Source organism: Thermobia domestica, chromosome 11 (assembly GCF_964235325.1).
Source record: "Thermobia domestica chromosome 11, izTheDome1.hap1.1, whole genome shotgun sequence".
Classification (NCBI taxonomy): domain Eukaryota; kingdom Metazoa; phylum Arthropoda; class Insecta; order Zygentoma; family Lepismatidae; genus Thermobia; species Thermobia domestica.
The window spans coordinates 219,176,080-219,202,390 of record NC_137464.1 but is presented as its reverse complement, the minus strand read 5'-3'; the positions used below and the strand labels follow the sequence as shown (position 1 = coordinate 219,202,390).

General features: G+C 34.2%; 1 protein-coding gene across 1 annotated transcript in view; it reads right to left on the bottom strand.

The window, feature by feature from the left end:
* Positions 1 to 5,368: 5,368 nt before the first annotated feature.
* LOC145664749 (RNA demethylase ALKBH5-like) overlaps positions 5,369 to 26,311 on the bottom strand; it is a 32,486-nt gene continuing 11,543 nt past the window's right edge. The window contains exons 3-7 of the mRNA XM_081731644.1: positions 21,160 to 21,402; positions 19,262 to 19,393; positions 17,728 to 17,808; positions 11,557 to 11,664; positions 5,369 to 7,005 (exon numbers count right to left, since the gene is read on the bottom strand). Coding sequence (XP_081587770.1) covers positions 6,729 to 7,005; positions 11,557 to 11,664; positions 17,728 to 17,808; positions 19,262 to 19,393; positions 21,160 to 21,402 — 841 coding nt within the window. The 3' untranslated portion in view covers positions 5,369 to 6,728. The remainder of the gene's footprint in view (positions 7,006 to 11,556; positions 11,665 to 17,727; positions 17,809 to 19,261; positions 19,394 to 21,159; positions 21,403 to 26,311) is intronic.

Sequence of the window (26,311 nt, the reverse complement as noted above, 5' to 3'; positions counted from 1 at the left end):
TCCATATATCAGAAAAAACAACAGAAAGAAGGGCCAGTAGTATACAATGTCACACAGGAACGAGATATTCGACTTCTAGATTTTTTTTTTTTTTTTCACTGATGAAGGCACATTTCATTTGTTTCAATCAGATGGACGAGTTCTGGTATAAAGGAAGAAGAATTGTGAACTTGAGGAAAATAATTTTACAGCTACAGTGAAGTATAGGGGCGGCTCAGTACTTGTGTGGGGTGCATGAGTGCATACAGGGTTGGAAAATTGTTTCATTGTCAGAATAATGGATCACACAGCATACATCAACATCCTGAAGACACATCTTCTCACGAGCGTTGGGCAAATGGGCTTAGCAGGTGATTACATATTCATCCAACATAACTACCCGAAACACACTGCGCTGAATACCAAGCTGTGGTTCTTATACAATACCTCGAAGTGGATGGAAACCCTTCCAAAATCACCGGACATAAGTCTAATTGAGCATCTACGGCACTCTCTGGAAACAAACATACGAAAACACAATATTTCAAATAAGACTGATCTTTAAAACGCACTGTTGACAAAATGGAGGAAAATTACCAGCGTAACAACAGAAAATCTAGTTAGGTCAATGCCAAGGAGGTTGCAGGAGGACATGCGGCGAAAAGGAGAACCCACAAAGTATTAAAAGTTGGGGCACAACAACCCAAGCTATTGCAGATGAATAGTATTTCTTAGTAGACGAATACTTTTTTGGCGTGAAATATGTTTAGTTCATTTTATTTGTACTTTTTCGTATGCTTTGAATATGAAATAACTTCATTTCTATGTTTGGTATATATAAATGTACTGTAATGAAATATCTGGATTTCGCTCTTCCTTTTACTATTGAGTTGAATGTAAATTATATGCGTACAAACATTTCAGTTCTGGCCGGACGAATACTTATTTTGCTCACTGTATTTGCACAGAAAAACAGAATTTGGGAGACTTTGGAAGACTGCAATCACCTGCGTGCAGTTAGTATCTCCCTCACAAAAAATTTAAAATTATTTTTATGCCAATCGTTTGATCAGCTTTAGTAACATAAATATAAGCTGTATTTAGTAGGGGGATAACTACACGCTAGCCCTCTCTTCGGCTATGGCTTAAGGAACCAGATAGTTTATAGCCGCAGAAACAAAATGTCTCCATCTGTTGCTATTTTGAGCAGCTCCAATTCAATTTGAATCCTTATACGGCTGTGTTCTAACTGTTAAATAATACTTTTATTACATTTGTAATAAGCAAAATAGTTTTGGAATACAATTATTAGAATTCAGTAGATGTAATATTTAAAAACACCGCAAAGACAACACAATTTATCATTTAATGGCGTTGAATTCATTGTTCTAGTCGCTTTCGTCACAGATTTTTTAAATCATAATTTGTGGTTGCAAATGTCTAGATATCAATGCTAATAGTTGCTTTTATGCATCTTTTCTGGTGCATAACACCATTATCTATGATCATGGTTATTCACATTGCAGTATTTGCTTTTATTCTTGGCAAACTAACAAAGAAAAGAAAAAAAATGTTAAAATGTCATCAGATTCGACGTATTACCGGTTCGCAAAGATTCTATTTCATCCTTAGGATTATAGGATTAGGAATTAGGTTTCTGGGCTTTCAGCATTGATGGCCAAGTTAGACCGTCATGAGGATGACGTCCTCGGCTAACCGAGGGAAGAGAAAGGAAGGAAGCGGCCTAGAACCTATATGTTAGGCACCATCCCCGCATTTGTCTGGTGTGAATGAGGAAAACCCAGGAAAATCCGATCAGAATGGCTGGCCTCAGAAAGATTTCACTTTTTCGACCGAGTGTCCCCACCTGGAATAGAACCCGAAACCGTTCGCACCAAAGGCGAGATACAGTTAGCGACTATGCTATGCGGGGCCACTCTTACAATTCTTGCGCAGAAAGTGCCGGTACCTTAAATTTTTGAACCTTGTTGAATTTGTCACTTGTAGTTAGTATGCGAATTAATTTATTTAGGGAGGGCAGAACCCAATTTCTATTTAGTCACGGGATATTTCAATTTTTCCGGGGGAGGAATTCCCCGGTATTGGAGGCCAGAAAGTTTTGCGTTCTACAGTTTTTATCTCAAATTTCATTCTATTTTTCCGATAATTTCTTACTTTGCAAGGATATTATGTTAATTCACTTCAAATTCATGTAAATAACCAAAAAAAAAAAAATTTAAAAATATATTATAATACAGTGAAACACAGCCCTTCATTCTTTGTTTTATTTAGCCGCCCCGCAGTTATTCACAATAGTACTATCAAAGTTCTGGCAGTTCTCCATCGGGTGTTCATTAAGGAAGGAAGAATGAAAACAACTATTTTGCACTGCTCGCTGGAGTCACTTCCTCTAAAGAGGATGGAGCGGGAGGTGCTATTTTCTTTTAAAGTCAGTTGCTTAAAAATATTCTTTCCTTTTCTTTCTTTCACTCACCCGAAGCAGAATTCTACTTGATTGCTTTATGAATAGTATGCTGTCGAAGATATACGAACTACTACGAAGCCAAACTAACTGAATACACACACTGGCAAAAGCGGGGAGCAAGCTTTTGAAAACGTGTTTGAGTACGAGTAATCAGAATTGAGGGAAAGAAACCCAAAAGGCAACTAAGTACAGGGATTCAGTGGGACACATGAGTCCTTGTAATCAAAGTAACGAAAGTAGTCGTTACTTTTTATGATTCCTTGAACTCAACGAATTCAAAGGAATCGAATATCAGAAAGGAATCAGAATTCCCATCACTAATTCATGCATTCATCATCACAAATGTTCATCACATTTGTCACGGATAAACTAACATCCAATGTATCCATATGGTTGGTGGTCATTCACTTCCCGCTCGGTTATGCTTGTGAAAACCATCATTATAGATCGGAAACAACCTCTATGTGTAGGGTTCATACATTTTTGACGAAAGAAAGGATGCTTTCGGTTTGAATACGGAACACTTTTCCATAACAAATACATGTTTCATAAAAGGGTACTCAGTCCTTAGCTTTGCTGTAAGAATATAGTTTCTCTTTGGTATTTTGAAGACACATTAAATAATAAATAAACAGTGTCATACCAGATCAGTTCCATGTTAAGTAAGCTATGCTTCGTTATTATCGCGTCCGCTAGTGGGACTATTCTCGCAATGTAACAGTAAAGTCAAGCCAATTTGTTAGACATTTTTATGATGAGAGCTATTGATTTCTTGGCAGTCACATGTGCAAATTTAAAAATGAGTGTACTAAACACGAGACAATTCTGTGTTTTCAAGAATTTTATCGGGAAACCAGACACAACCTCGTAACAAGGTACAATCTCATAAAATACGGGACGTATAGAAATTAAAAGAATCAATATGTAGGATTAACTTTTCAAAAATAAATTTCATTCAGAACAATTAGTTTTTATAACCATGTCTGAACCTACCTTTACAAAATGCAGACATTCTGGTTAATTCCAAGTTTTAACAGCAATTCTGTTTGCCATGTCGGTCGATATCCTGAGTTAATTCCAAGGTTTTAATAGCAATTCTATGTTTCCCATGTCGGTAGATATCCTGAGTTAATTCCAAGTGTTAATAGCAATTCTATGTTTCCCATGTCGGTAGATATCCTGAGTTAATTCCAAGTTTTAATAGCAATTCTTTGTTTCCCATGTCGGTAGATATCCTGAGTTAATTCCAAGTGTTAATAGCAATTCTATGTTTCCCATGTCGGTAGGTATCTTGAGTATATATAACTGTTATTGCCAAATGAATATCAAGCAATGATGATATATATTGAGATAAGGTCATTGTTACGAACTTGGCAGTAGCACCTCAGCGATTTCGTTATGGGCCAGTTCATACGAAGGAAAGAAACAGAAAACACCATCAATGTTCAATTATAAAGCATTGATCTTTTTCAATGCCAACTTAAAAATCAACAGAATAGGTTTTACTTTAACATTTACGAAGACAAAAGTTCAACTTGTTACAAAACATCTATTTCTTTTCAAAAAAAAAAAAAAAAATATGTACAGTTTTATTTTCAAGGAAACAAAAGTAAAGAACTGATATGAATATCAAATGTATACAGCAATGTACACTGCAATTTCAAGTACCTGTTTGTTCATCTATTCAATTTATTTCTAGTGTGTACGTTTACTTCCAGTCTACTTTCATGTGACAATGAAAGCAAAAGAAATGGCACTAGAAAACTATCCAACAACAGATGAAAATGGTTTTGTTCATAGCTGTACACACAATGAAATCACCAGTTTGACTTAAAAAATACAGTGATGTTTTTCTACTATCATTAGCTACAACAATAACATTCTTAATAATGTACAAAACACTGCACATTCACTCATGTTCATAACATTTTTACATTGAGGAACTTAACAGCTATACCGGTATATTACTTAGCTGATAAGAAAAAAAAACCGGAGTATATGGTTCCTTCAAATGAAACTACCGGGCTTCCGACAATGTTAATATTTTCCTACTGTGCGAGATCGTGGTGCTATTATGCGAGTTGTTTATCGTACTGATACATTGAATCGTACGAAGAGGAAACGAAAAATGGAATAAAACTTTACACAACACACACACACACACATATTTATATATAATGATGTGTAAAAGGAAGATACGGGAAAATTTCCTTTGTAGTTCCGATTTTTCCTTTACAACTCCTGTATCTCGAACCAAAGAGAAGATATTTCACAGCACATTGGGTCACTTCCAACTAGAAAGTGATATGCATAAACTGAAGGAGGAATCTGTTTCATTTGAAGGACACCTGTATTTAACCTATTATGCAAGAGAACATTCAATAAAATACATACGGTGGAAAAACGAGACCTCTGTGGAGGCTTATTTTTAGTGGCATTGAAATAAAACACATCTAAAGAAGCTAAACTATTGCATTCTGTGACTAATGTATCTCCATACGGCAGACTAGCTTCTTACAATGACTCACTTCACTGATAAAATACAATTGCACAGAAATGGTAATGAAAAGAAAATAACGATTTTCTACCTCTTGTCTTTTTAACTGTCCTAAATTAACATGTAATTATATGGATATACGAAGGCAAATATTCAAGACCGGCTTTCTTCTTTTTTTTAAAAAAATATATATACGGTTGTATATGTATGTATATTATACGTATATGGCACACAAAGGAATTTGTCTGGAAAATTTACATCTAAAACTAAAATTAAGTGTACAAAGAGTTTACAACCGGTCCCTTAACACATGTACATATTTATAATATATAATCATCATGGATAGCAATCACAGTTACATATACAAATGACATTTCACAAATTTACAGATTACTTCGATCTGTAGCAAAAACGTCAACTTTTTGCATTCTTTTTCCTTTTTAAATATATACAAACTTACTTTTTCAGCCATAACAAGAACAAAGAAAAAAATAAGTACAGCTCTGCTTTGGGCAAATTCCTATTGGAACACATTTTTTATGCTTCGTTACAATTCACTGCGATGCAGCAAAAAAACATAGTATTAATAATATTCTATTTACAAGTTTATTTCGTAGATATTTTTCTCGAATATTCATATGCACAAGTTATATATAAGATAACTTCCTTTTAATGGTTGGAAAAAAAAAAAAAAGTATAAACGAATGTTCATATCTGACCACAAGAAAATGACTATTTCACACTCCATTATGCGTACACTATTTTGAGAAAGCAATTTAAAAACCAAAGAAAAAGGGAAACGACATAATTCGAGATTTAAAGTACAAAACGAAAAATAATAGAGGGATGTCGTTTCACCATAGTACACTTACATATACACAAACACACACACATATATTCGTACACATAATACGTATAACTTAAATGAAAAGAAACTCTGACCAAAGCAAATACTTATTATTACTAATCTGTGTTACAGTTTCAGATCATCATTCACCCAGATATCACGGACTTCATTACACACCGCACGATAAATTACCGAAACCATAACAGTGATTAGTAATAATAAGTGTTTGCTTTGCCAGATTTTATTTTTATTTAAGACAAAAGCAAAGAAGACGAGATATGTTAAACACACAAAAAGAAATAATAAATCAAAACCACATGTTAACACCCAATCTGCTTTGACACGCAGTTGACATCACCATTACTTTACTCATTTAGAAGTCCTATAAAAACAAGGCACAAAAATCAGGTGTTTTTTTTTTTTTTTTCAAAGCAGAGTTTTTCTTCTTGTTTTCATACACAATAGCACACTTTTTTTGTGTTTTTCTTGGTAACTTTTTTACATAATTATTTTTGTTCTTACAAATTTTTCGCGCACTTTCAATTTGTACAACGTAAGAGAAAGCCAGCTCTCTTATTTAGTACACATTTATTATATACATGTATTTTTTTTTAATTTCTTGTAACCGTTACTCAATTGTCTCTTGCAATACAACCACTCTTTCACTCAGCCAATAACAAAACTACCACTCTTTTTCGTCACTAGTAATATTCAGTCAAAAATAAAATCCAAATATATGGTATATATATACATATACATTTTAATTTCACTTTCTCCAATTATATATAAAACTTACTGAATATGAAAAGCCGTATTTTTGTATTTTTGCCTCATTGTAGTCACTAGTTATAGATAAATGGGACTATTTATTTTGCTCACTGCTACAAAATTTATATACACTACCCATATTGTAGCCGTCCCTATAAACTTTTATCGTTGTTTGGCGAAGACTTCTTGTCAACTTTTCTTCTTTTACGAGGTTCTTCTTCACTTTCCTCTTCGCTATCTGAACTATTCTCAGGATGAATACTGCTACTCACAACCACTACTCGCTTTCTGGAACTAAGAAGCACTGACCGTGAGTTAGCATTGGCAGTAGAATCCTCCCCATCTCTCTCATACCCAGACGTCACAACCACTTGTCGAGTCCCTTCCTCCTTACCATTCGACTCTCCATTTTCAATATTCTCGTCTGGCCTGCAACAACAAAGATGAAAACTGTTAAGATATCCGAAACTGTAAAACATTATAGTTTAAAATACAGTGTGTGTGTTGAAGCTTTGGTTAGTGTTTCTTTTGTTACAACGAAAACTTTGTTTTCAAATTACTTATTTTTAAGAGTAAAATTGATATATATATATATATATATATATATTAATCTATGAACAGCGATCGTAAAACTGATGATGTATATGTATATAAAATCTTCAAACAGTTAATTTTTTGGAGCAGAAAGAAGGAAGATGATACGTAAAAATATGCATATTTTTCCCACTGATACATTACCTGTTGGTAACAATCGTGTAAGTTTGGTTGACAATAAAGTTCCAGGGATGCTACTGGAACTTGATACCTTCTAATGATAGAAAACTGCCTATCATGTGAGATTAATGCTACGATATTTTTCTTTTGGAGTACATGTTAAGATTTATTATACACAGTATGTCCTTCTGAACATCGGTCATCGAAGTCACTCCGGTGCTCATTTCATTTCATCCAAGACTACCACTGCTCTTTAAGACAAGAGTTATTTTCCAGAATACTTCTTTTATTTGGTGAGATTCTAAAAACCAGGAACCACGAAATAGCGAATCTATCTGTTTCCATATAGCACCAATTCACCCTCGATTTCAGACTACAGGTATCTGTCGTCTGGCAGGCGCCAGTTCGCCACGATTTTATTTCTATTACTATACACTGAAACAAAGACCAGCTTTGTTGCCTACACCGTATGGACAAATGCTTTGTGTAATTTTCAATACAAATATGGAGGGAAAATCGTCGCCACTAATTTCATCGTTATCAACTGCTATTTAATTGGATTGGACTGTCCTATATAGAATTTGCGTATGAACATTTAGTAATTTCATTAACTTTTTCGAAATGGAAGAAAGATATGTCCCGTGTACTGGATTCTCTTATCAAAATAGCACTGCCAGAATATTCCGTATGTACCTAAACATATTCATCGTAAATGAAATAACTGGACATATTTTTGAATGTGTGTTCCAGAAACAAAATTGTGGCAACGTAAAAGCTATTCATACACGTTTCTCCAGACCTAGAACTGCAAGCGTGTGGAAACTGAATTTTTAACAGTAGTATGCATTTGTACTCTGAAGGTGCAACATGTTTAGGTTTATCTTGAATTATATACGCGTTTAAGTCCTTCGATAAACAGACTATCGCTCTGCAGTCAATATACAAAGCGCATGTAAAAAAGAGCCGATAATTTTTATACGATGTTGGCAATACGGATTAAGTGAAGCATACCCTAGTATTCTGTGCTTGTAGCAGAGGTAGAGTAGTCCGAGTGGTGTTGTGTACGTGCGAGTAGTAATAAGGTGAAATGACTTCCCTAATACGAAATATTACCAAATGTGAAATGAGATCTGTCATATAATTTCTGAACACCAAAGGACAGAACGCACCTGACATCCATCAGGAATTGTTTGGGAAGGACGTTCAAAACGATGAGCGTAACGGAAGGTCTTGTATTCAGACAAATGATCTGTGGAACACGTTAAGAAAAAGGGTGATCCAATCGCCAGCTCATAATGATTGAACTCGAAAAAGGAATCCCAGAAATGTGTTCGAAAACATTGCACCAAATTGTGACTGACAAACTGGGTGATCGCAATCTGTATGGGAGGTGGGAGGGTGCAGCTAACAGTTGCTCTAAAGATAAAAGAATGACAGCTGCAAGTGATATTTTAACCTGCTGACGAGAGGATGAAACCCGGATATCGTACACCACTGGGGACTCGAAGCAGCAGTCAATCCAATGGCGGCACTATGGTTCTCATAAAGCGAAGAAATTCAAATAAACATCATCAGTTCACCAAATCATGGTAACCATGTTTTAAGACCAAAAGTGTGTAATTCTTGGGGAATTCTTGGAACCAAGACGAACAATTACAACAGATGTGTACTGTCAAACAATGAATAATCTGCAATGTGCCATCCAAAATCGTTGTAGATAGGATACATTACTCAACCATATTCATTTCACCACTGATTTTTTTTAAAGTAGTATATTACGAGCGAGCAGTAGGGACAAAATGTTTCTTGTCTTGTATTAGATGCTCCTAATTACATAGTAAAAGTGGATACAAAAATCGAAGTGGTTTTGACATCAGTTTCAGCGAAGTGACAGCAGTTTTCAGATGTCAATTCCTAAACATTGTGTTTGTTTTAATCTCTTTGTGAAAGCACCCCTCCGTATACAAGGTACTGTAAAACAATTCCTCACATCCCTCTTTCCCCCTGAACGCGTTCTTACCCGCTGGGGAACTTGGCTTAAGGCTGCAATGTTTTATTACGAACATTTTAACAAACTTAAAATTGTTGTACAAGAATATTACTTTTCTGATGTGAAAGTCATTCAACAGACCAAATACACTTTCAATTGTCATGACGTTCAGAGAAACCCCTCTTCCCCCTAAACGCGTTCTTACCCGCTGGGGAAATTGGCTTAAGGCTGCAATGTTTTATTACGAACATTTTAACGAACTGAAAAGTGTTGTACAAGAATATTACTTTTCTAATGTGAAAGTCATTCAACAGAGCAAATATACTTTCAATTGCCATGATGTTAAGAGAAACCTGATAATAATAATAAAGACTCAGTTTAAAATTATGTTGATATCAATCCAGAACCTAGACGCAAGGGATGATGTTGAGTGAATGCTTAGCTCTAGTTGATAAAGTTCAGCACAAGCTCCAGTTAGCTCCAGCTGAATTCGGGCGTTCTGCGGAAAAGAAATTGATGGTTGTTCTTGACAGAATCTCCGACTATAAAACAATAGAAGCAATGGGAGAACACCTTCAAATGTCAGATTCCAGCTTGACAGAAAATATATACAGGTAGATATTAAACTAACTCATTTCTACAAATATTGTCCAGTAACATGTGTTGATGTTAGATTTCTGGATACAAACTATTTCTGATGGACAAACGTCACGAACTGACACCAGAAAATACAGAGAAGGATCTTGTAATATAAGTCTAATTCCGAGCAGTAAATTTTCAAAAAACGTTTTTCTTTTCTTTCTGTGGAATCAGGTAGAAAAGTGAGGATCGTTTATTTCGTGCAAAATAAATACACTCTAAAATACAACTGTGAAAAACAACAAATCGTGTTCTCATATCGTTTAGTTCATTTTAATCTCAAAATATGTGTATTTTTAAAAATTTAGAGTCTATATACTGTAAGCATCACAACAATGAGTTCTGAAGTTCTACAATTCCTTAAAGATAAAGTAGTTTTGACGTATTTCACCTACAAACTTACGTCATAATCTTGCTACATATATGAAAATGCTTTCTTATATTAAGTGCATAATTTGACACATTTAAAAGCATAGTTGCATGCATATTCCATGAATTTTAAATGCATAAAAATCCGATGTCTACTAATGACTAACATAATGCTAAAGTATCCTATCGAAAGAGTTGCGACACATAAAGACCTCGGAGTACTATTCGATGAGAAACTTACATTTGCTGATCACATCACTCTCACCGTGAAGAGCACTATAAGAAAAGTAGGTATTCTTTGCAGATTTACAGAAATTCGCAATCTCAAATCACTCAGTATTTCTTCAAAGCTTTCGTATCTCCTAAAATGAATATTGCTCACCGATATGGAATAAGGCTGTGTTTCAAAATTATCCCGTTCTGATTCTTTTCTTAACTTTCCTCTTGCCATTATCAAACAAAGAGTTCCTTCAGTTCGTAGTCTTAATAAAACACAGCTACTAAACAAACTTAATATTAAGACTCCAATTATTCGAACTACGGTGGCAGACCTATTCTTTCTCCATAAAATGATCAATGGGAAAATTAACTCCGAATTATTGGTTTCTGTTCTCAATTTCGTATACCTTCTCACCTTACCCGCAGTCAAACATTACTAACATATGTAACACCCAGACTATTAATTACACAACATTCCTTATACTCCTTATACTATATTTTATAATAGTTTATCATCAGATGTTGATATTTAAGACTCTGAAAATCATTTTAGAAACAAACTCAAGTCTACATATATATATATATATCTATATATATATAATTTCTTATATACACTTTGTTACATTGTTTCAGTGTAAAATGGACATTGATCTGTATCTGAAATATGTATAAATAAATAAATAAATATTCATGGATATCATTACAAGGTACAACAGATAGTTACAATATCCTGTTATTGGATTCTTGGATTTTGTTATTGGGTTATTTGATTTTGGACTTATTGGATTTTTGTATTAACTTATCTCTTTTTACTCATTGTAATTTTGAGATCGTTTAGAAGGTGGTAATACGATTTGGTTTATTTTTTATACATAATTAAAACAGCAGCAATAACTATATACTATAAAAGTAATACAAAATTCTGGGTAGGTAGCCTGAAGAAATCTGAGTTCCATTTACCTCCCTTTTCTCATGGCTTTAGCGTTAGTACATTTATAACCAGTATCTTCCACTTTATTAATATGCATATACCGATTTCTCTCTCTTACCTTGACAATCCATTGATGTCTGAAGATCTTGACGATGATCTCTGTTGATTTTCCTTTAATGGTGGTAACACTTCGTCAGGAGATAGTCTCGGTGCGTCTGGTCGAACCCTACAAATTCCAATCAAAATATATTAGTAACAATAAGTTTCCCTTTGGAAGACAGACAGAATTTCTGTAAAATAACCTTTCTGTTTCATTACAGCAACTCTACTTTTTAATAAATTTTGCAGCAGTACACGAAACCGCTTGTCCCTTCTTCAATTTTCCTACGTAGCCCATTACGTAGAAGCATCCACAAGTGAACCATGATTGATCTGTACTCATTTTCCATGAAACTAACGTATTATATAATGAAATCTTAAAACAGAATAAAAAACGACGATCTTAAAATGTGGAAAATTTTCTAGAGAATTTTCATCATTGCATTCAGTTAAGAACTGAAGGTCCACAACACTTCAGTTACAGTGTTAACATGAGACATACCTTTGCACCATTAATTTTATTTTATTTTTTAATGAATAGCTTTGGTCAATGCTGTGACCACTGAAATAACGTCCGACTGTTCACTACTACCTCCACAACAATTCTTCAGATCTTTAATGTAAAGACCGGTCCATTCAACGTGACGAATTAAAAGAATTTGAAAGTTTCTATACATTTTAAGTGTCAATTTAGTACTAAATATCGTTTCGTGCGTTAAAAAATACTAAAAAAGATGAAAAATACTCTTGGAATGGTTAAAGTCAAGATAAGTAGTTCTCCAGGATTCAAATGTGTATATTCAAAATGTCGTTACAAAAGGACTACCATAGTTCGTACAAGTTTATACAGAGGTCAACGTATTTAAAAAGCAAGTGAACGTTAAATAATTTCATTAGTGTTAGCAATATTTTTCAAAATATTCTGCGATTTCATTTTTATTTTACCGATCTTTACATTAGATGTATAGAAACTGTTGTGAAAAAAAAAAAAAAAAAACAGGTTTCAGTAAGCAGTCAGACGTGATGTCGATGAAGGTGAATTATTTAATTCAATAATAATAATAATAATAATAATAATAATAATAATAATAATAATAATAATAATAATAATAAAAAAGACAACTTCGTGGAACAAATGCAGATTCTCTATATTTAGGTACAGCTCATTGCTATTTGAAATCATACCACAACATAATTCATATACAGACACACTTCTTGTAATGAGAGCATTATGGCAGTCTACCTGTATAACCCCACAAAACTGAACTTCATATGAAGTGATCTTTAAGACACAACTTAGTATTAGATGTACTCGATGTACACAATAAAACAGATCCCGATGTTGAAATAATAATAATAACACAGATGTTGCTTCCGATTTATAATGACGATTTCGAGAACCATCTACCTCAGGAATCCCATGAGGCCACCACCCATTATGCTCTACAACGCATGATCAAAAAGTACGGTGAATGTAGTTGTACAGTGCCATCTATCGATGTTGTATCCATTTCAACTAGTAAGCCGAGTAGTCTAAATCTTTGGTCCAGTCAGTGTTGCCAGATCTACTGATTTTGCAGGAGATCTTCTGCTTTTCTACGTTCTACTGATCTACTGCGAAAGAAAATGAAAAGTGAACAATCTCCTGCTTTTTCCTTACTTCGAGAAGTTGAAGAAATATATTATTATTAATATTGAATTTTCAATGTTTTCTCACATAAAAAGATGAAATTTTTCTGTTATAATACGCAAAGCTCTGTAGAGCATATAGCTATAGAGCTTTACTGTATATAATATGAATCCAAAGAATACAACTGTACGTCATCTTCTATATGCATTATGGTTATCGTATTACAAGTAAGTGTTGTTTAGATTGGGACTTGAGTTGGAAGAGTGGCTAAGATCATTTCTCCACGATCGTCAGCAAGAAATCGTCTTATGCTACGATCACGTGTGACTGTACCATATAACTACGTTATCGCTACGTGCATGAAAAACATTTTCCCACTCCACTTTGCTCTTTCCCTATGTTTTACTTCACACATGTGTGTATCAAATAATATTAATATAAATCGGGACTTTTCCCTTTCATTTGCTCAATGTAGTTCATCGGAAATGAATTCTGGATTGCTTGTTTTGACTACTGCCCCCTTAATAATGGCAAATTTTATTGCCTCCTCCCCGGATTTACATTCAAACGCCACCACTGTATGTGTCTACTGCTTTCTCCTGTTTTTTATCTTCGAATCTCCTGCTTTTCCAACTGGCTGGTCTGGTAACACTGGGTACAGTCAGTGTCGAGTTTGAACGAGTTGTGACATGTTAGTTGGTTTTCAGAGGCAGAAGAGTGAGGACGTGTTAAGACTGTGTTGCGCGCCAACATTAAGTTTTGTTCTAAACTGCAAAAAAGTTCCAAAAAAGCTGACGAAATGTCAAAATCAGTGCATGGCCATGAAGCGGTGGCATCGAAGACTATTTATAAGTGGCATGGGCGATTCAAAACCGGGAAGGAGTCGGTTGAAAACAAGCAACGATCCTACGTCCTTCGACGTCAAAAACTGATTAAAACATGCAAAAAATGGCACAAATGATTTATTCAAACAGGCGGATGACTAACTGAAAGCTTTCCGAAAAACTAAACATCTCCTGTGGGTCTGTAAACAACATTTTAACCGCCGATTAAATGGGCAAATGGTTTCCTCCTTCACCACGAAAACGTGCCGCACCACACCTTGCTTTTGATCCGCGAGTTTTTGGCCCAAAAATATTCCTGTTTGTTCACATTCCTTGTGCTCTCCAGATATGGCACCATGAGACTTCTGACTCTTCCCAAAAATTAAAATATTTCTAAAAGGAAAACGTTTTCACACCATTTATGACATTGAAAGGGCCAAGACAGAGCAGCTGAACACCCTTCCAAAAATGCTTCCAGTCATGGACCCAACGTTGGGATAAGTGCATTGCTAATCACGGACAGTACTTTGAAAGAGATTACATCAAATTCTATGCAAGCTTATTAGTTTGTTTCTTATAAAATTATTCACCGTATTTTTTTTTTAATCACACCTTGTATTTAGTGATCCTCTTTCTGGCTATTGTTAGAGTTTGCATTAGAGGAGGCTGGCACGTAGTGTAGATGTGTCTAGTCGCGCTGACACGCACTGTAGATATGTCTAGTCGCAACTACTCCTTTCCATACATTTTCTATAGCCCGTCAATTAGTGTGAGGCTCCCCAGTGTTAAGGTTCGCTTCTGACAAGAGCAAAGGCGTAATAATATATAAATGAGGCATTCGCATATTTCACTGAGAAAAGAACGGTTTAGATACCGGTTTCTTCGTAATTTCTTAAAGGAAAAGGGCCGACGAATGAGAAAACAGTCTACATGCCTTCTCTTGATGCGCCTATACCCAATTTCTCTATATCCCATACAAAGAATGTCATAACCATTTTGCTATTCAGATGATAAACAAATTCATCTTGGATTTTTTGGTGATAGTGATTTTATTCAATTCGCGCTGAGTATTATCGCTTGTAAAAGTCATTACAGATGAAAACAATTCCTGTGATCTACCTCTGAAAGGTGTGTACTCCATGCCTATAAGTAGCATATTAGCAGTTATCAAAAGCTCAAAAGAACCAAAGGGTGGATGGATTTAAAATGTATTTTTATAACTAATTCTAAATCCTGAGAGAGCTTAATCATTCATAATAATAATAATAATAATAATAATAATAATAATAATAATAATAATAATAATAATAATAATAATAATTATTATTATTATTATTATTATTATTATTATTATTATTATTATTATTATTATTATTATTATTATTATTATTATTATTATTATTATTTTCTGACAAATATTTGAAAAATTATGCAGAAACAGTGATCGCATTATTTTTTTAAAAAATCTTATACTTATTCCAGACCCACGAGCGATTCATCTACAGAAAGGAACTGGAATGAAATCTTGATTTAACGTCCCACGTTATGCTTTGTAGGCAAAACAGATATGATAATAACTAATGAAATGGTGAAATGAAGAAAGTGAGAGAAAAGGGAAGAACCAGAGAAAACTTATGCACACGGTATACGTAAATCACAAAGTCCACTTGGCACGAGCTGGGATCGAACCAGAGACCCCAGGCATCAAAGGTGAGAGCTCTACCAGTGAAACACCGTGACCTCCAGGTCTCATCTTTGAGAAGAAAGAAAAAAAAAGATCCGAAATGAAATCTTTAGAGTTTAACGTCCGACGATTATGTATATTAGGCTAACAGAGATGATTATGGAAGATTTGGTGGAATGAGAAAGTGGGAGAAACGGGAGTATTCCGAGAAAACCCACGAGCACGATACTGTCCACCACAATCTTACCTGGCCGGGGATCGAACCAAGGACACTACGCACTAGAGGTAAGCGCTCTTCCACTGAGCCACGTGCCCTCCAGACTTATCTTCAAGTCGTACCAGGAATGAAATACTGTACGTAAAATTCAAAATTGATTCGAATACTAAACAACACGATCATTGATTCCACATGCAATCAATTCTAAAAAGGAATATGAGCGTTGTGCTTCAACACATCCAACTGTACTTCGTTAAACCGTACTTGCCATATTATCATGATATCCAGAGTAAAAACTTCCATCTTCAAACCAATAATATTCTCTTCAAAAAAATATATTTATTGTATGATTATGATCCAATTTTTGTTCAACTGACTGGTTTAAATTTCATCATAAATTCTTATTTTTTGTATAGATCAATTTTACCACGTTTCCCTCCATATTTATTAATACAACTAAAATTATTGTTATTAAAATACTGGGAGAAACCTGTAAATAAATATTCATCTTTTATATCCCTTATGCGTTCTTAATCCCTAGGAGGACTACGTGGAAAAACCTAAGAGACTCTAAAAGTGTTTTCTAATTTGAAGTTTAGATTTTATTCTTAAACATTTGTGATTTCCTATTCCAGCTTTTCATTTTACGTCAACAAGTGAGTCTGTCTTCTTAATTATAAGACTAAAATCATATGGGAACATTAAAACCAACCTGCTAGTTCTTGATTTTTAGAAACCATTTTTCTTGTTATTGTTTTAATTGTCAACAGTGTTGATAAATAATCAATAAATGACAATGTGCACACTCATTATTAGCAGTTCAAGTGTATTGCAAAGCTGCTTTTGCAATTGCATTGTGTTACTTTTATAACAAAATAATACCCTCTCTGCTGGTCTACCAGCTAGCACCTGCACCAATAGTTACTAGGTCGCAGGTTCGATTTTCGGTAGGAGCTTTAATATTTGAACGCATTACAGAGGTTCGGATTCCATCTTAAGCTAAAGGTTCATGTCTCATACTGATAATGGGTGTTCAACTCTAAGCAACAACAAAATAAATTAAATTTTTACACACAATTTAAACCTGAAAGTACGCAATAAATGTTATGTGAAATGTACCCTGAAAAGAAAAAAGTAAGATAAGACAAAATGAAAATCTACACTTCTTATGTAAAATAATTTTCTTTTTTTTTTTCTTTTTTTTTTTTTTTTTTTTTTTTTTAATGTGTATTGGCTCCTGTTTGGCTCATTGTGAAATGCGCTAACGCTTGGCCTCTCCATTGCTTTTCCCCGCTCAGTCAATTTCTTTTCATACATGTATCCTGTTCTCTTACACCTATTCTTAATCTCAGTGAACACGGCTCTAGGAAAGAGCCGAAAGCTTCAAGTTGATGATTGAGTTGATTTTTAGTTTAGCGTCCTTTTCAGCAGCGAGGCTATATGAGACGTGGACCTACTGATTAACGTGGAATCCGAACCACATGAGCTCCCGCCGGGAATCGAACCCGGGTCTCCCACGCCAAAGGCGCGTACGCTAACCGCTTGGCCACGAGGGAGCTCTTGAAAGCTTCAAACTGTCAAGATTATTCAGGAATCAGAAAATGAAGTACATGCGATCGCTGTTAGCATTCTTGATCGTGTCAGCAAACCATCTGACATTCACCAGGGCATCCACTATTCGAATGTACGAAGAACAATGAAGAACATACCGAAAATTGTTTTAACAATAGACTTTGAATAATATTTACTCGAAACTACATCACTTCACTGTGAATCTGAATTGCAGGCATTACAAACCTCAATTGAAACCTTATTAATTATTACAAACTACTTACCTGCGAAGAAGAATAACAGCCCTCCTTGCAACTGTATCTTCTGGTCGAACACAATGCGTTATTTCGTCTGCGGCAAATCCGCTGTAAATAATAAGTCAATCGTTTGGTTAACACCATTTTGAATTAAATAAAACATATTAAAATTATACCTAAAACACGTTACACCATATTTCAAGCTCAGTACTCCACCAAAACACTGAGTTTTATCAATGACACGACAAAAGCAAAACGTGATTAAATGGTAGAGCAGCGTTTCTCAAAGTGTGGTCTTCGAGGTATACCCTCTGAGAGTTTTTTTTTTCTCAAAACTGAAAACTATAACTATAATAATAATAATAATAATAATAATAATAATAATAATAATAATAATAATAATAATAATAATAATAATAATAATAATAATAATAATAATGTATTCTGCCCCATTTTTGTTGGATGGTCCGAAATCGAAACAAGAGGGGATCAGGATCAAGTGGTTCCCGTAAGTGTACCGCTGGTGTGAACAAAACAACATATTAAAAATGGGTACGCAATTTTTAGCTTGGGAGTCAAATCTCTTGGGTGCGCCCCTGGCCATAAATACCAGAAGTCAACTGCTACAAACTGCGAAGCTTCCCTGCGCTATGGACTACTAACATTTTGATATGGAAATAAAATTTATTCTCTTTAATAATGTATATCAATTGTAATTTCTTTTCTAGGAATATATCCGTATTTCAGCCGTTTATAGTCATATAAATAATGCATAATATGAACTTACCTAAGTTGTGTGTATATGTAATTATTAAAAATATTTCTAAATTAAAACAACCACAAGAAAACGCACCTCAGGTGAGCTATTTTTTTAAAAATGTGTCCTCTACGTACTTGGTGTATATGAGTTAGTTTTTTGCTTGATAATTTCTTAATACTAACAACGATGAGAAAAGCTTTTTATGGAAAACCTTCTTTCTTTAACTGCCTGTACTATTTCGCAATCGTGTGTCATGCCGTATGAGTTCCACTATACACATTACTCATGCGTCAATGAATTTCTAGGGAAGAAATTATGTAACTGCATAAAGCTGATTTGAATAAATCTATTTTCGGACTTATAAGAAAATCTCCTGTATCAATGAATATATGACCACACTTGTAGGTTCCCACTTTAGAACTAATAATAATATGACATATCTAAACGGCATTTCTGTAAACTATTGAATTACAGGGCAACTTGAAGAATTGGTCACGTTCCACTTAAAAAGCCTACAATGGATAGCAAAGTGGCGTAACTATTTTTTTAAAAACAATAAGATTAAGTCATTTCCGTCAACTTGAAACAATAACCTGTTGGATGGAAAAGCTGTGTATCTCAGGGTAAAAGAACCCGGCCATAGGCCAGAAGATTGCAGCACAAAACCGATTTTGTCCGATTTTTCTATATCAATTCTAATAAAAGTTTCAATATCTCAAAACGTCTCAAAAACTGACTTACGCCACTTTGCCACTCAACGCCTCATATATTATGTACTTACCTAGTATATTATGAACTTACCTTAATACCGTAACACAACCTCTGGAAAGGGGAAGACAAAGTACAGGCTTCGATACTCTTATTGGTTTAAAGCTGAATTTACACCCAAAGCTCAAAGCACTGTCGCTCATAAATGACACTGACACTATAGGCCTGAAAAAAAAAATAAAGTTATGTTACCTTCTTATATTTCGCCAGATAAAGGAACTTAAACCTGCACTACACATTTATTTATTTATCAAAAAGCACACACTAGCACGTGTAGGACTTTTTTTTTTTCTTTTTTTTTCTTCAGGAAGATCCAAATAGTCTCGCTGTCAATACTGCAAAATATACTTTCGAACAATGGGTGAAATCTGCGAAATATATGATGATCAATATGCCTTTTTTTTTATCACTTCGGGTCCAGATATGATCTAAAGCTAAAATATAGTTTAAACATGCATTTATGTGAAGAATAAAAATATTTTTGTGCTCATATTTATAATTAGACATGTACAAAGACGCTAGTATAAAAATATGATACGTAATAGAAACCCAAGCCTTAGTTATTACTTATTTACTTAAACACTTAAATATTTCCGCAAGAAATTGTATTTTCAATATTATCATTGTATTCAAAACATTTGAAAGAGGAAAGTGAAGAGCATATCCATGAAATCCCATAGACATCGGTATGTACTTGGAACTAAATTTTATTACGAGCTTCAATACTGATTGTAGATCTATTGCCTTTTATGTAAAAGATTTCTCCATCACTCTAATTTGATACGATTCTTTCGGAAGTACGGATGGCTCTTGATATAAAATTTCATTTTTAAAAACACGTTCCGACGACACTCACAATATGATGATATCTATTTCTTAATCTACTTTCAATAACAGTTTTAACAAAAGTTCTCCGAGGTGAAGATAAAAGATGGCTTTCCTTGTGCAACTCTGTTGAAAAACCACGCTGAATGTAAAATTTATTTCAACTGGAAGTAGGTACAAGTATTTTTATTTATTTATATACTTTTATATTTATATATACTAATAAAGTCAAATAAATTCTTCATCTTGTACGTATTTTTTTTATTTCTTTTCCCAATATTTCGGAAACTATTCGGTGTTACCTTTGACTAATTAACTCTATGGCCTGTGGAACCTGGAGGTTCATGCCGCATTCACAAAAGCTGTCCATTAACTTATGTCCTTAGCCAACTGGATCTAGTTTTCACTTTGGATTGCTATTTCTATGAGATCCATCTTAATATTGTCCTTCCATCTGCGCCTAGGTCTTCCTAATGCACGTTTTCCGATTGGATTTCCAGTTAAAACTTTGAAAGCGTTCTTACTTTTTTCCATTCTCGCTACATGACCTGCCCACCTAAGCCTCACAGACTTGATGAAACTAACAATGGTTACCTTTGACTAGGGACAAAAATTCGACGAATACATTCTGGTTACATTCCTATTTTTTTCCAAAGCTCGTGGTCTATTTCCTGTTGTTTCAATTTCCTTAAGTACAGCATCGAATCCTTTCTTCAATTAGTATTTGTTTTGTGTAATTTCAGTAAGGAACACGTAAATAGTTGGTTCATTATATTACTTTTGCATGTTTTTGTATTGTTTGTGATAAAATTACAGAAAACAAATAGTAATTGAAGTAAGTACTCGGTACTGTATTAAGGAAACTAAAACAAAAGGATAATAGACCATAAACTTGCGAAAAAACAGGAAAAAATGGAAACGAAACTAGGTGGAATTACATACTCTTTCGAATTATCGTCCCTAATCAAAGGTAACAGCGAATTGTTACCGAAATATTGGGAAAAGAAATAAAAACATATGTACAAGATCTTTTTTTTTTTTTTTTTTTTTTTTTTTTTTTTTTTTTTTTTTTTAAAGTATGCATAACTTCCTAATTATCTATTTACCTGTCAAATATGTGTATAGGGTCTATATGTGACACAATACAACCACCAGGCTGATAGTCATTTATAACTGCTGAGTTAACGAAGCCTTCTGGGACTATACCAGCCTTGACAATTGGCTGAATAACCATTTTATCTATCCATTCAGGTATAGGATCTACCTCTCCTTGTGGATAGAGTCTTTCCATCCCTGGGCCACGCTTTGAAAGTTGTGCACCATACGTATAGCCTTCTCCAAAAAAGTACCTAGAAAATTTCAATAGGGTAAAGTTAAAAACTTCAAAGAATGAAAATGTGTAATATGGGCTATATGTGAAAACCCATGTATCGGAGTTCCGTCTACGCTACTCAATTCTTCCTCACACTAGCCTCAATTTTTACTCTTGAGATAGTTGTTCAAAAAATTTACATCACATTAACTATACCACAACATACATCTGCTGTGTTTACACAACCCACTAATTGTGCATATTAATACACATCTGTAACTTGAAAGATGCATTCTTTTTTTATGATTGCAGAACATTTATGGATAAAATGTATTGAAAATACTAAAATGCACACTTTTACACTCATCCGAAGGGCCCAGAAAAGAATAATGAAAAACAATGTCCAATCATACACAAAAGTATAAACAAGGCCCACTACTCTTAACACAGCATTTTCTCTCTTTTACTTCCTCTTTTATGCATTGTGAACAACAGAAAAATCTTGAAAACGTGTATTTAGCTCCTTAGAAGTATAAATCAGGTTTATTCACTTCCATTCTCTGAATTTCATTGAATTTTTAACCTTAAACAACTAAGTATTGTTGTTTGTTTTAAGTCTCTAAAGATGAAACAGTTTAGTTAATTCAACAAAACGTAACATATTTGAACAATGTGTATCAAAGGCAGAAATATTACTAGTATTTAACATTATTACAGTACAAGTGATAAGATCAATCGCTTCCTTAACAATCGTAGCATTACATTCTAGCAAACTGAAATTGTATTAGGTTTCTTTAACTCTCCAATACCAAATCACTGAGTGACAACTGAAACGATAATAATAATAATATTTTTTAAAAAAAAAAACTACATGTCACACGGACATGCAAACAAGCTTACAAAAAAAGACCTGAATGCCTGCAAAAATTGTAAAATTCTCAAAGGAAAATTAGCTAATACACTGGAGTCCCACTAATCCGAACTAATTGGGACCGAACCCTGTTCGGATTAGCCGAAATAATAGTAAAATCGCGGTTTGAAGCAAGTGAACGGGTCTATTGTGTTGTAATACATAGAGTATAGTATTTTAAAACACGTTTTCTGACTACAGTACTGTACTGTACAAGAAGAATGTTAAAAACATTAAAAATGTTTGGAAAACTTGATGCTTTTATTTTTCCATGTACGGTACGTACAGTACAGTACTGTAGTTACAAGTATTTCCGTTAGGGGTATTATTATCTTTGTGTATTTAAAACTGTATTTAACGAAAGTTTACTTGTTTTCTACGAAGATATACATCTATTTTTATCCTTTTAGCTATTAATTTCCTAAAACTACGTATTTTCGCAAAAAAGGACTTGTTCGGATTACCGGGACTCCACTGTACACTGTTAAGTTAATATTAGGGGGTCAATATTGATTGATATGTTATATGACCCTCCACCTCTTTCCCCTCAAAAAAAAAAAAAAAAAATAAAAAAAAAATCCGAAATGAAGGAATTCAAAATTTTCTAACAAGTAATCAAAGTGAGCTTCTATACATTGCACCGATCATTTTTCGCTTTTCATTTTAGGCCAATTTGAACAAAATCAAACTCCTTGAATTTTGAGATAATATACCATTCCGGAATGACTGGAAGTACGGTTCCTTGTAACGATATGATAAACATCAAGCCACTGTGGCTATTTCCTAGCATTCGTCCCCTAAAGAAAATTAACCTACCCACAATATCTACTTATTACTCTGCATTAAATACTATTTTGCTACCGACAGTTCCCCAGTATGTGCTATAGTACTGAGTGTGATAATTCAGTTTTAAATGTCTATCAATCTTTATTCCTAAACATTTTATATCTTCTTCATTACTAAGAACTTTAAATTGACACCTTGCAGTATTTTAACAATTATACAACTTTAGTGATTTATTCGTTGCCTGTCCAACAGCAGTAGGTGAAGATGTCAAATGTCTATTTTATCAGAATTCGGCACTTTAAAAATGTATCATTCCATGTCTTGTGAGCGATAGTAAGGGAAGTATCATCAACAAAAGACTGTACATGTATTTTACGTTATATAAACCATTAATCCCATTTATAATACAAAAACACATCAAACTGTAAGTAACACCAATATGAAAACTCCAAAACATTTAAAAGCTCCCCTCCAAGTTACTTTTCAACACCGAAGCTATATGAGACTATGAAGCTACAGTTTAACGTAAGACCGGTACCAAATTGATCTCTCACCGAGCATCCAACCCTAGTCTCTCATGACGAAGATTCGATCCTAACAATATAGCCACAAGAGAGCTTGAATGGGAATGGAAAAAAATCTAATAAAACATTCGTATATAAGGTACAAAAGAAAATTAGTGTTCTTTTTAAGGCTGCAGCAAATTTATGCAGAAATATTATAATCAGAATTAAGCTGAGCTGATCTTTTATCAAATTTAATTTCATCTTGCTCATTTTAAACTATTATTATAATACACACTGATCATCCTTTGTTAAAAAGAAAAAAACGAAGCGAAATCTTCAAGTTTTACGTCTCACGATTATGCCGGCTAGGCTAAAGGAGACGGTGATGATGAGAAATGAATGAAATGGTGGAATGAAGAAAGGGGAGGAAACGGGAGAACCCACACGGTGTTTGTCCACCACAAAGTTCACTTGGTGCGGGCTGGGGTCGAACCAAGGACTCATGCACCAGAGGTGAATGCTCTACCACTGAGCCACCGCGGCCCCCTTTATGGCGACTGGAATCATGGTGACTTATACACTACTTAACTCTAGAACGAACAATCATTAGAGTTCAACTCAGGTTGAAGGTAATAAGCTCTACAACAAATCAACATCGTATCCACTTTCAGGGTACACAATGTTGGCTAATTAAATTTTAAGATTCCCCTTCAGCAAAGGCTGATCCGAAACAGTGCTCAAGTCAGTATCCGAGATAAGTATATCTACCCGGCCTCGGCCACGATGGGTCACATAAATACAAAATTCCTTCAAAAACACAGCAGCTAAAGTTGATCTCTTGTGATCTGGGTGTCATACAACACCGAGCTTATGAACGACAGGACCTATTAATACCATAGGCTTTGAACCACGACGGCTTGAATCGAGGTCAATTAGCGAATACAAAGACTATCAAATAAAGCAACATCAACCCTCACTGTATAGGCCACTCCCATGCCTACAAGAGAGCTCACTACAGGACCACGGTACCGGCTTATAGAGCAGCTGGACTACAAGTTATTATTCAATTCTCTATGAATTCAATTCCCCATATTACTCATTAATCTATAAAATGTGAATCGAGAATCAATGTGGAATCTGAGCAACATGCGCTTCCACTGGGATCGGAGATTTTAATGGTATCACTAACATTATTTGAAATTCACATATACGACAAAAATAGAAAGCAAATTACATGCTTTTCATTTAAATAATTTTTCAAAGTTTACGAATATATAAAACTTGTAAATCAAGTAGAAGTTACGAAAAAAATATATATATACCAATTTTACGTGAACAAGTGCAATTACTGATTACCCACCAAGACTCAGGCCGAAATGAAGTAAAGGAAATAGTTTAAAATATTCAATACAAAAAAAAGGACAGCCTACAGTTCCGTTTCTGATAAATTTTGAAACTCCTCTAATAATATAGGAAGAGAGAAAGCAATCGCATCATATATTATAAAGAGCAAACTCTCCCTCATACAGCACCAGTATGAGTAGACCATCCATTGATCTTTAGAACATCATCTGAGCTCTGATAAATTCCTACGGAAGAGACATTGTAAATGTCATTTTTTTAAAAAAATATTTATTTCTTTATGTAAAATACAGTAAGTACTCGATGCCGAGAAAAAAAAAAAAAAAAAACGAAAAGAAAATCGGACTCCCTCCGTTTCCTCTCTTAGGCACAACTGACAATACCCATCAAGTATACAACTGTGACCCTGCCACGTTAAAAATGTCGAAAGAGGGGATTCGAACGTGGCGGACAGTAATTCTTCTCTATCAGTTTGAAACTAACACATCTGTGAAACTGAATTTTGTCTCCACTGGCGGTCTCCTTGTTCCTATCCACATTGTCCTAATGAAGACATCCGCTGCAAGAAGGGCCTTTCCCATCACGGATCCCAGAGGGAGATGACAGGATCAAATTAATAATGACCCCCTGATGTATTAACAGAATACCTACACAGGGTTGTAAAAACAAACGGTTATACAGGGGTCTATGTACTTAACTAAAAACATCCATTTGAGTTATACGATCCGAATCCTCATCATATTGTATTCATCAATTCAAAATTAAAGTAGTTATTTTTTTTAAACAGTAATACCAGTATCTTATACTAACATTACGATTTACTACCCCAACTGACAAAACAATTTTCTCCCTGAATTCTTCACTCTCTTTCGATACAATCTCTGGATAAATACAGGATACAACTTTACTACTTAAACATAGGGTGAGCTGGAGTAATTATGGTAAGGATTTATCATTTCCATGTATTTCACTTTTATAGCTCAATTCAGTATAATATATGTTATTCAAGATAACACATACACAAGGCAAACATAATTGTTCAAACAAACTGGTGGTCTTAATAGCTGTTATACGCAATTAAAAAAAAAACGCTTCCATTGTCCGCATGGGAATTCCATAACACTTTCTGGTGTTAATACTTTTTTTTTTTTTCTATTTTTAAAAATGTACGTAATTTACTATGTTCTAAACTAAAGCAATATAAAAATAATCAATATATTAGTTATTACAATAAATTATACGATTTACCACGGGGGTTATAATTCCGCATTTTGTAATGTTATAGGGCGATTACAGCGAAAAAAATGAGGTACAGTAATTATGTCAGCGTTCTCTTTTAGCAAGACATAAAATACGAAGACGAAAATATATCAAAATAATGC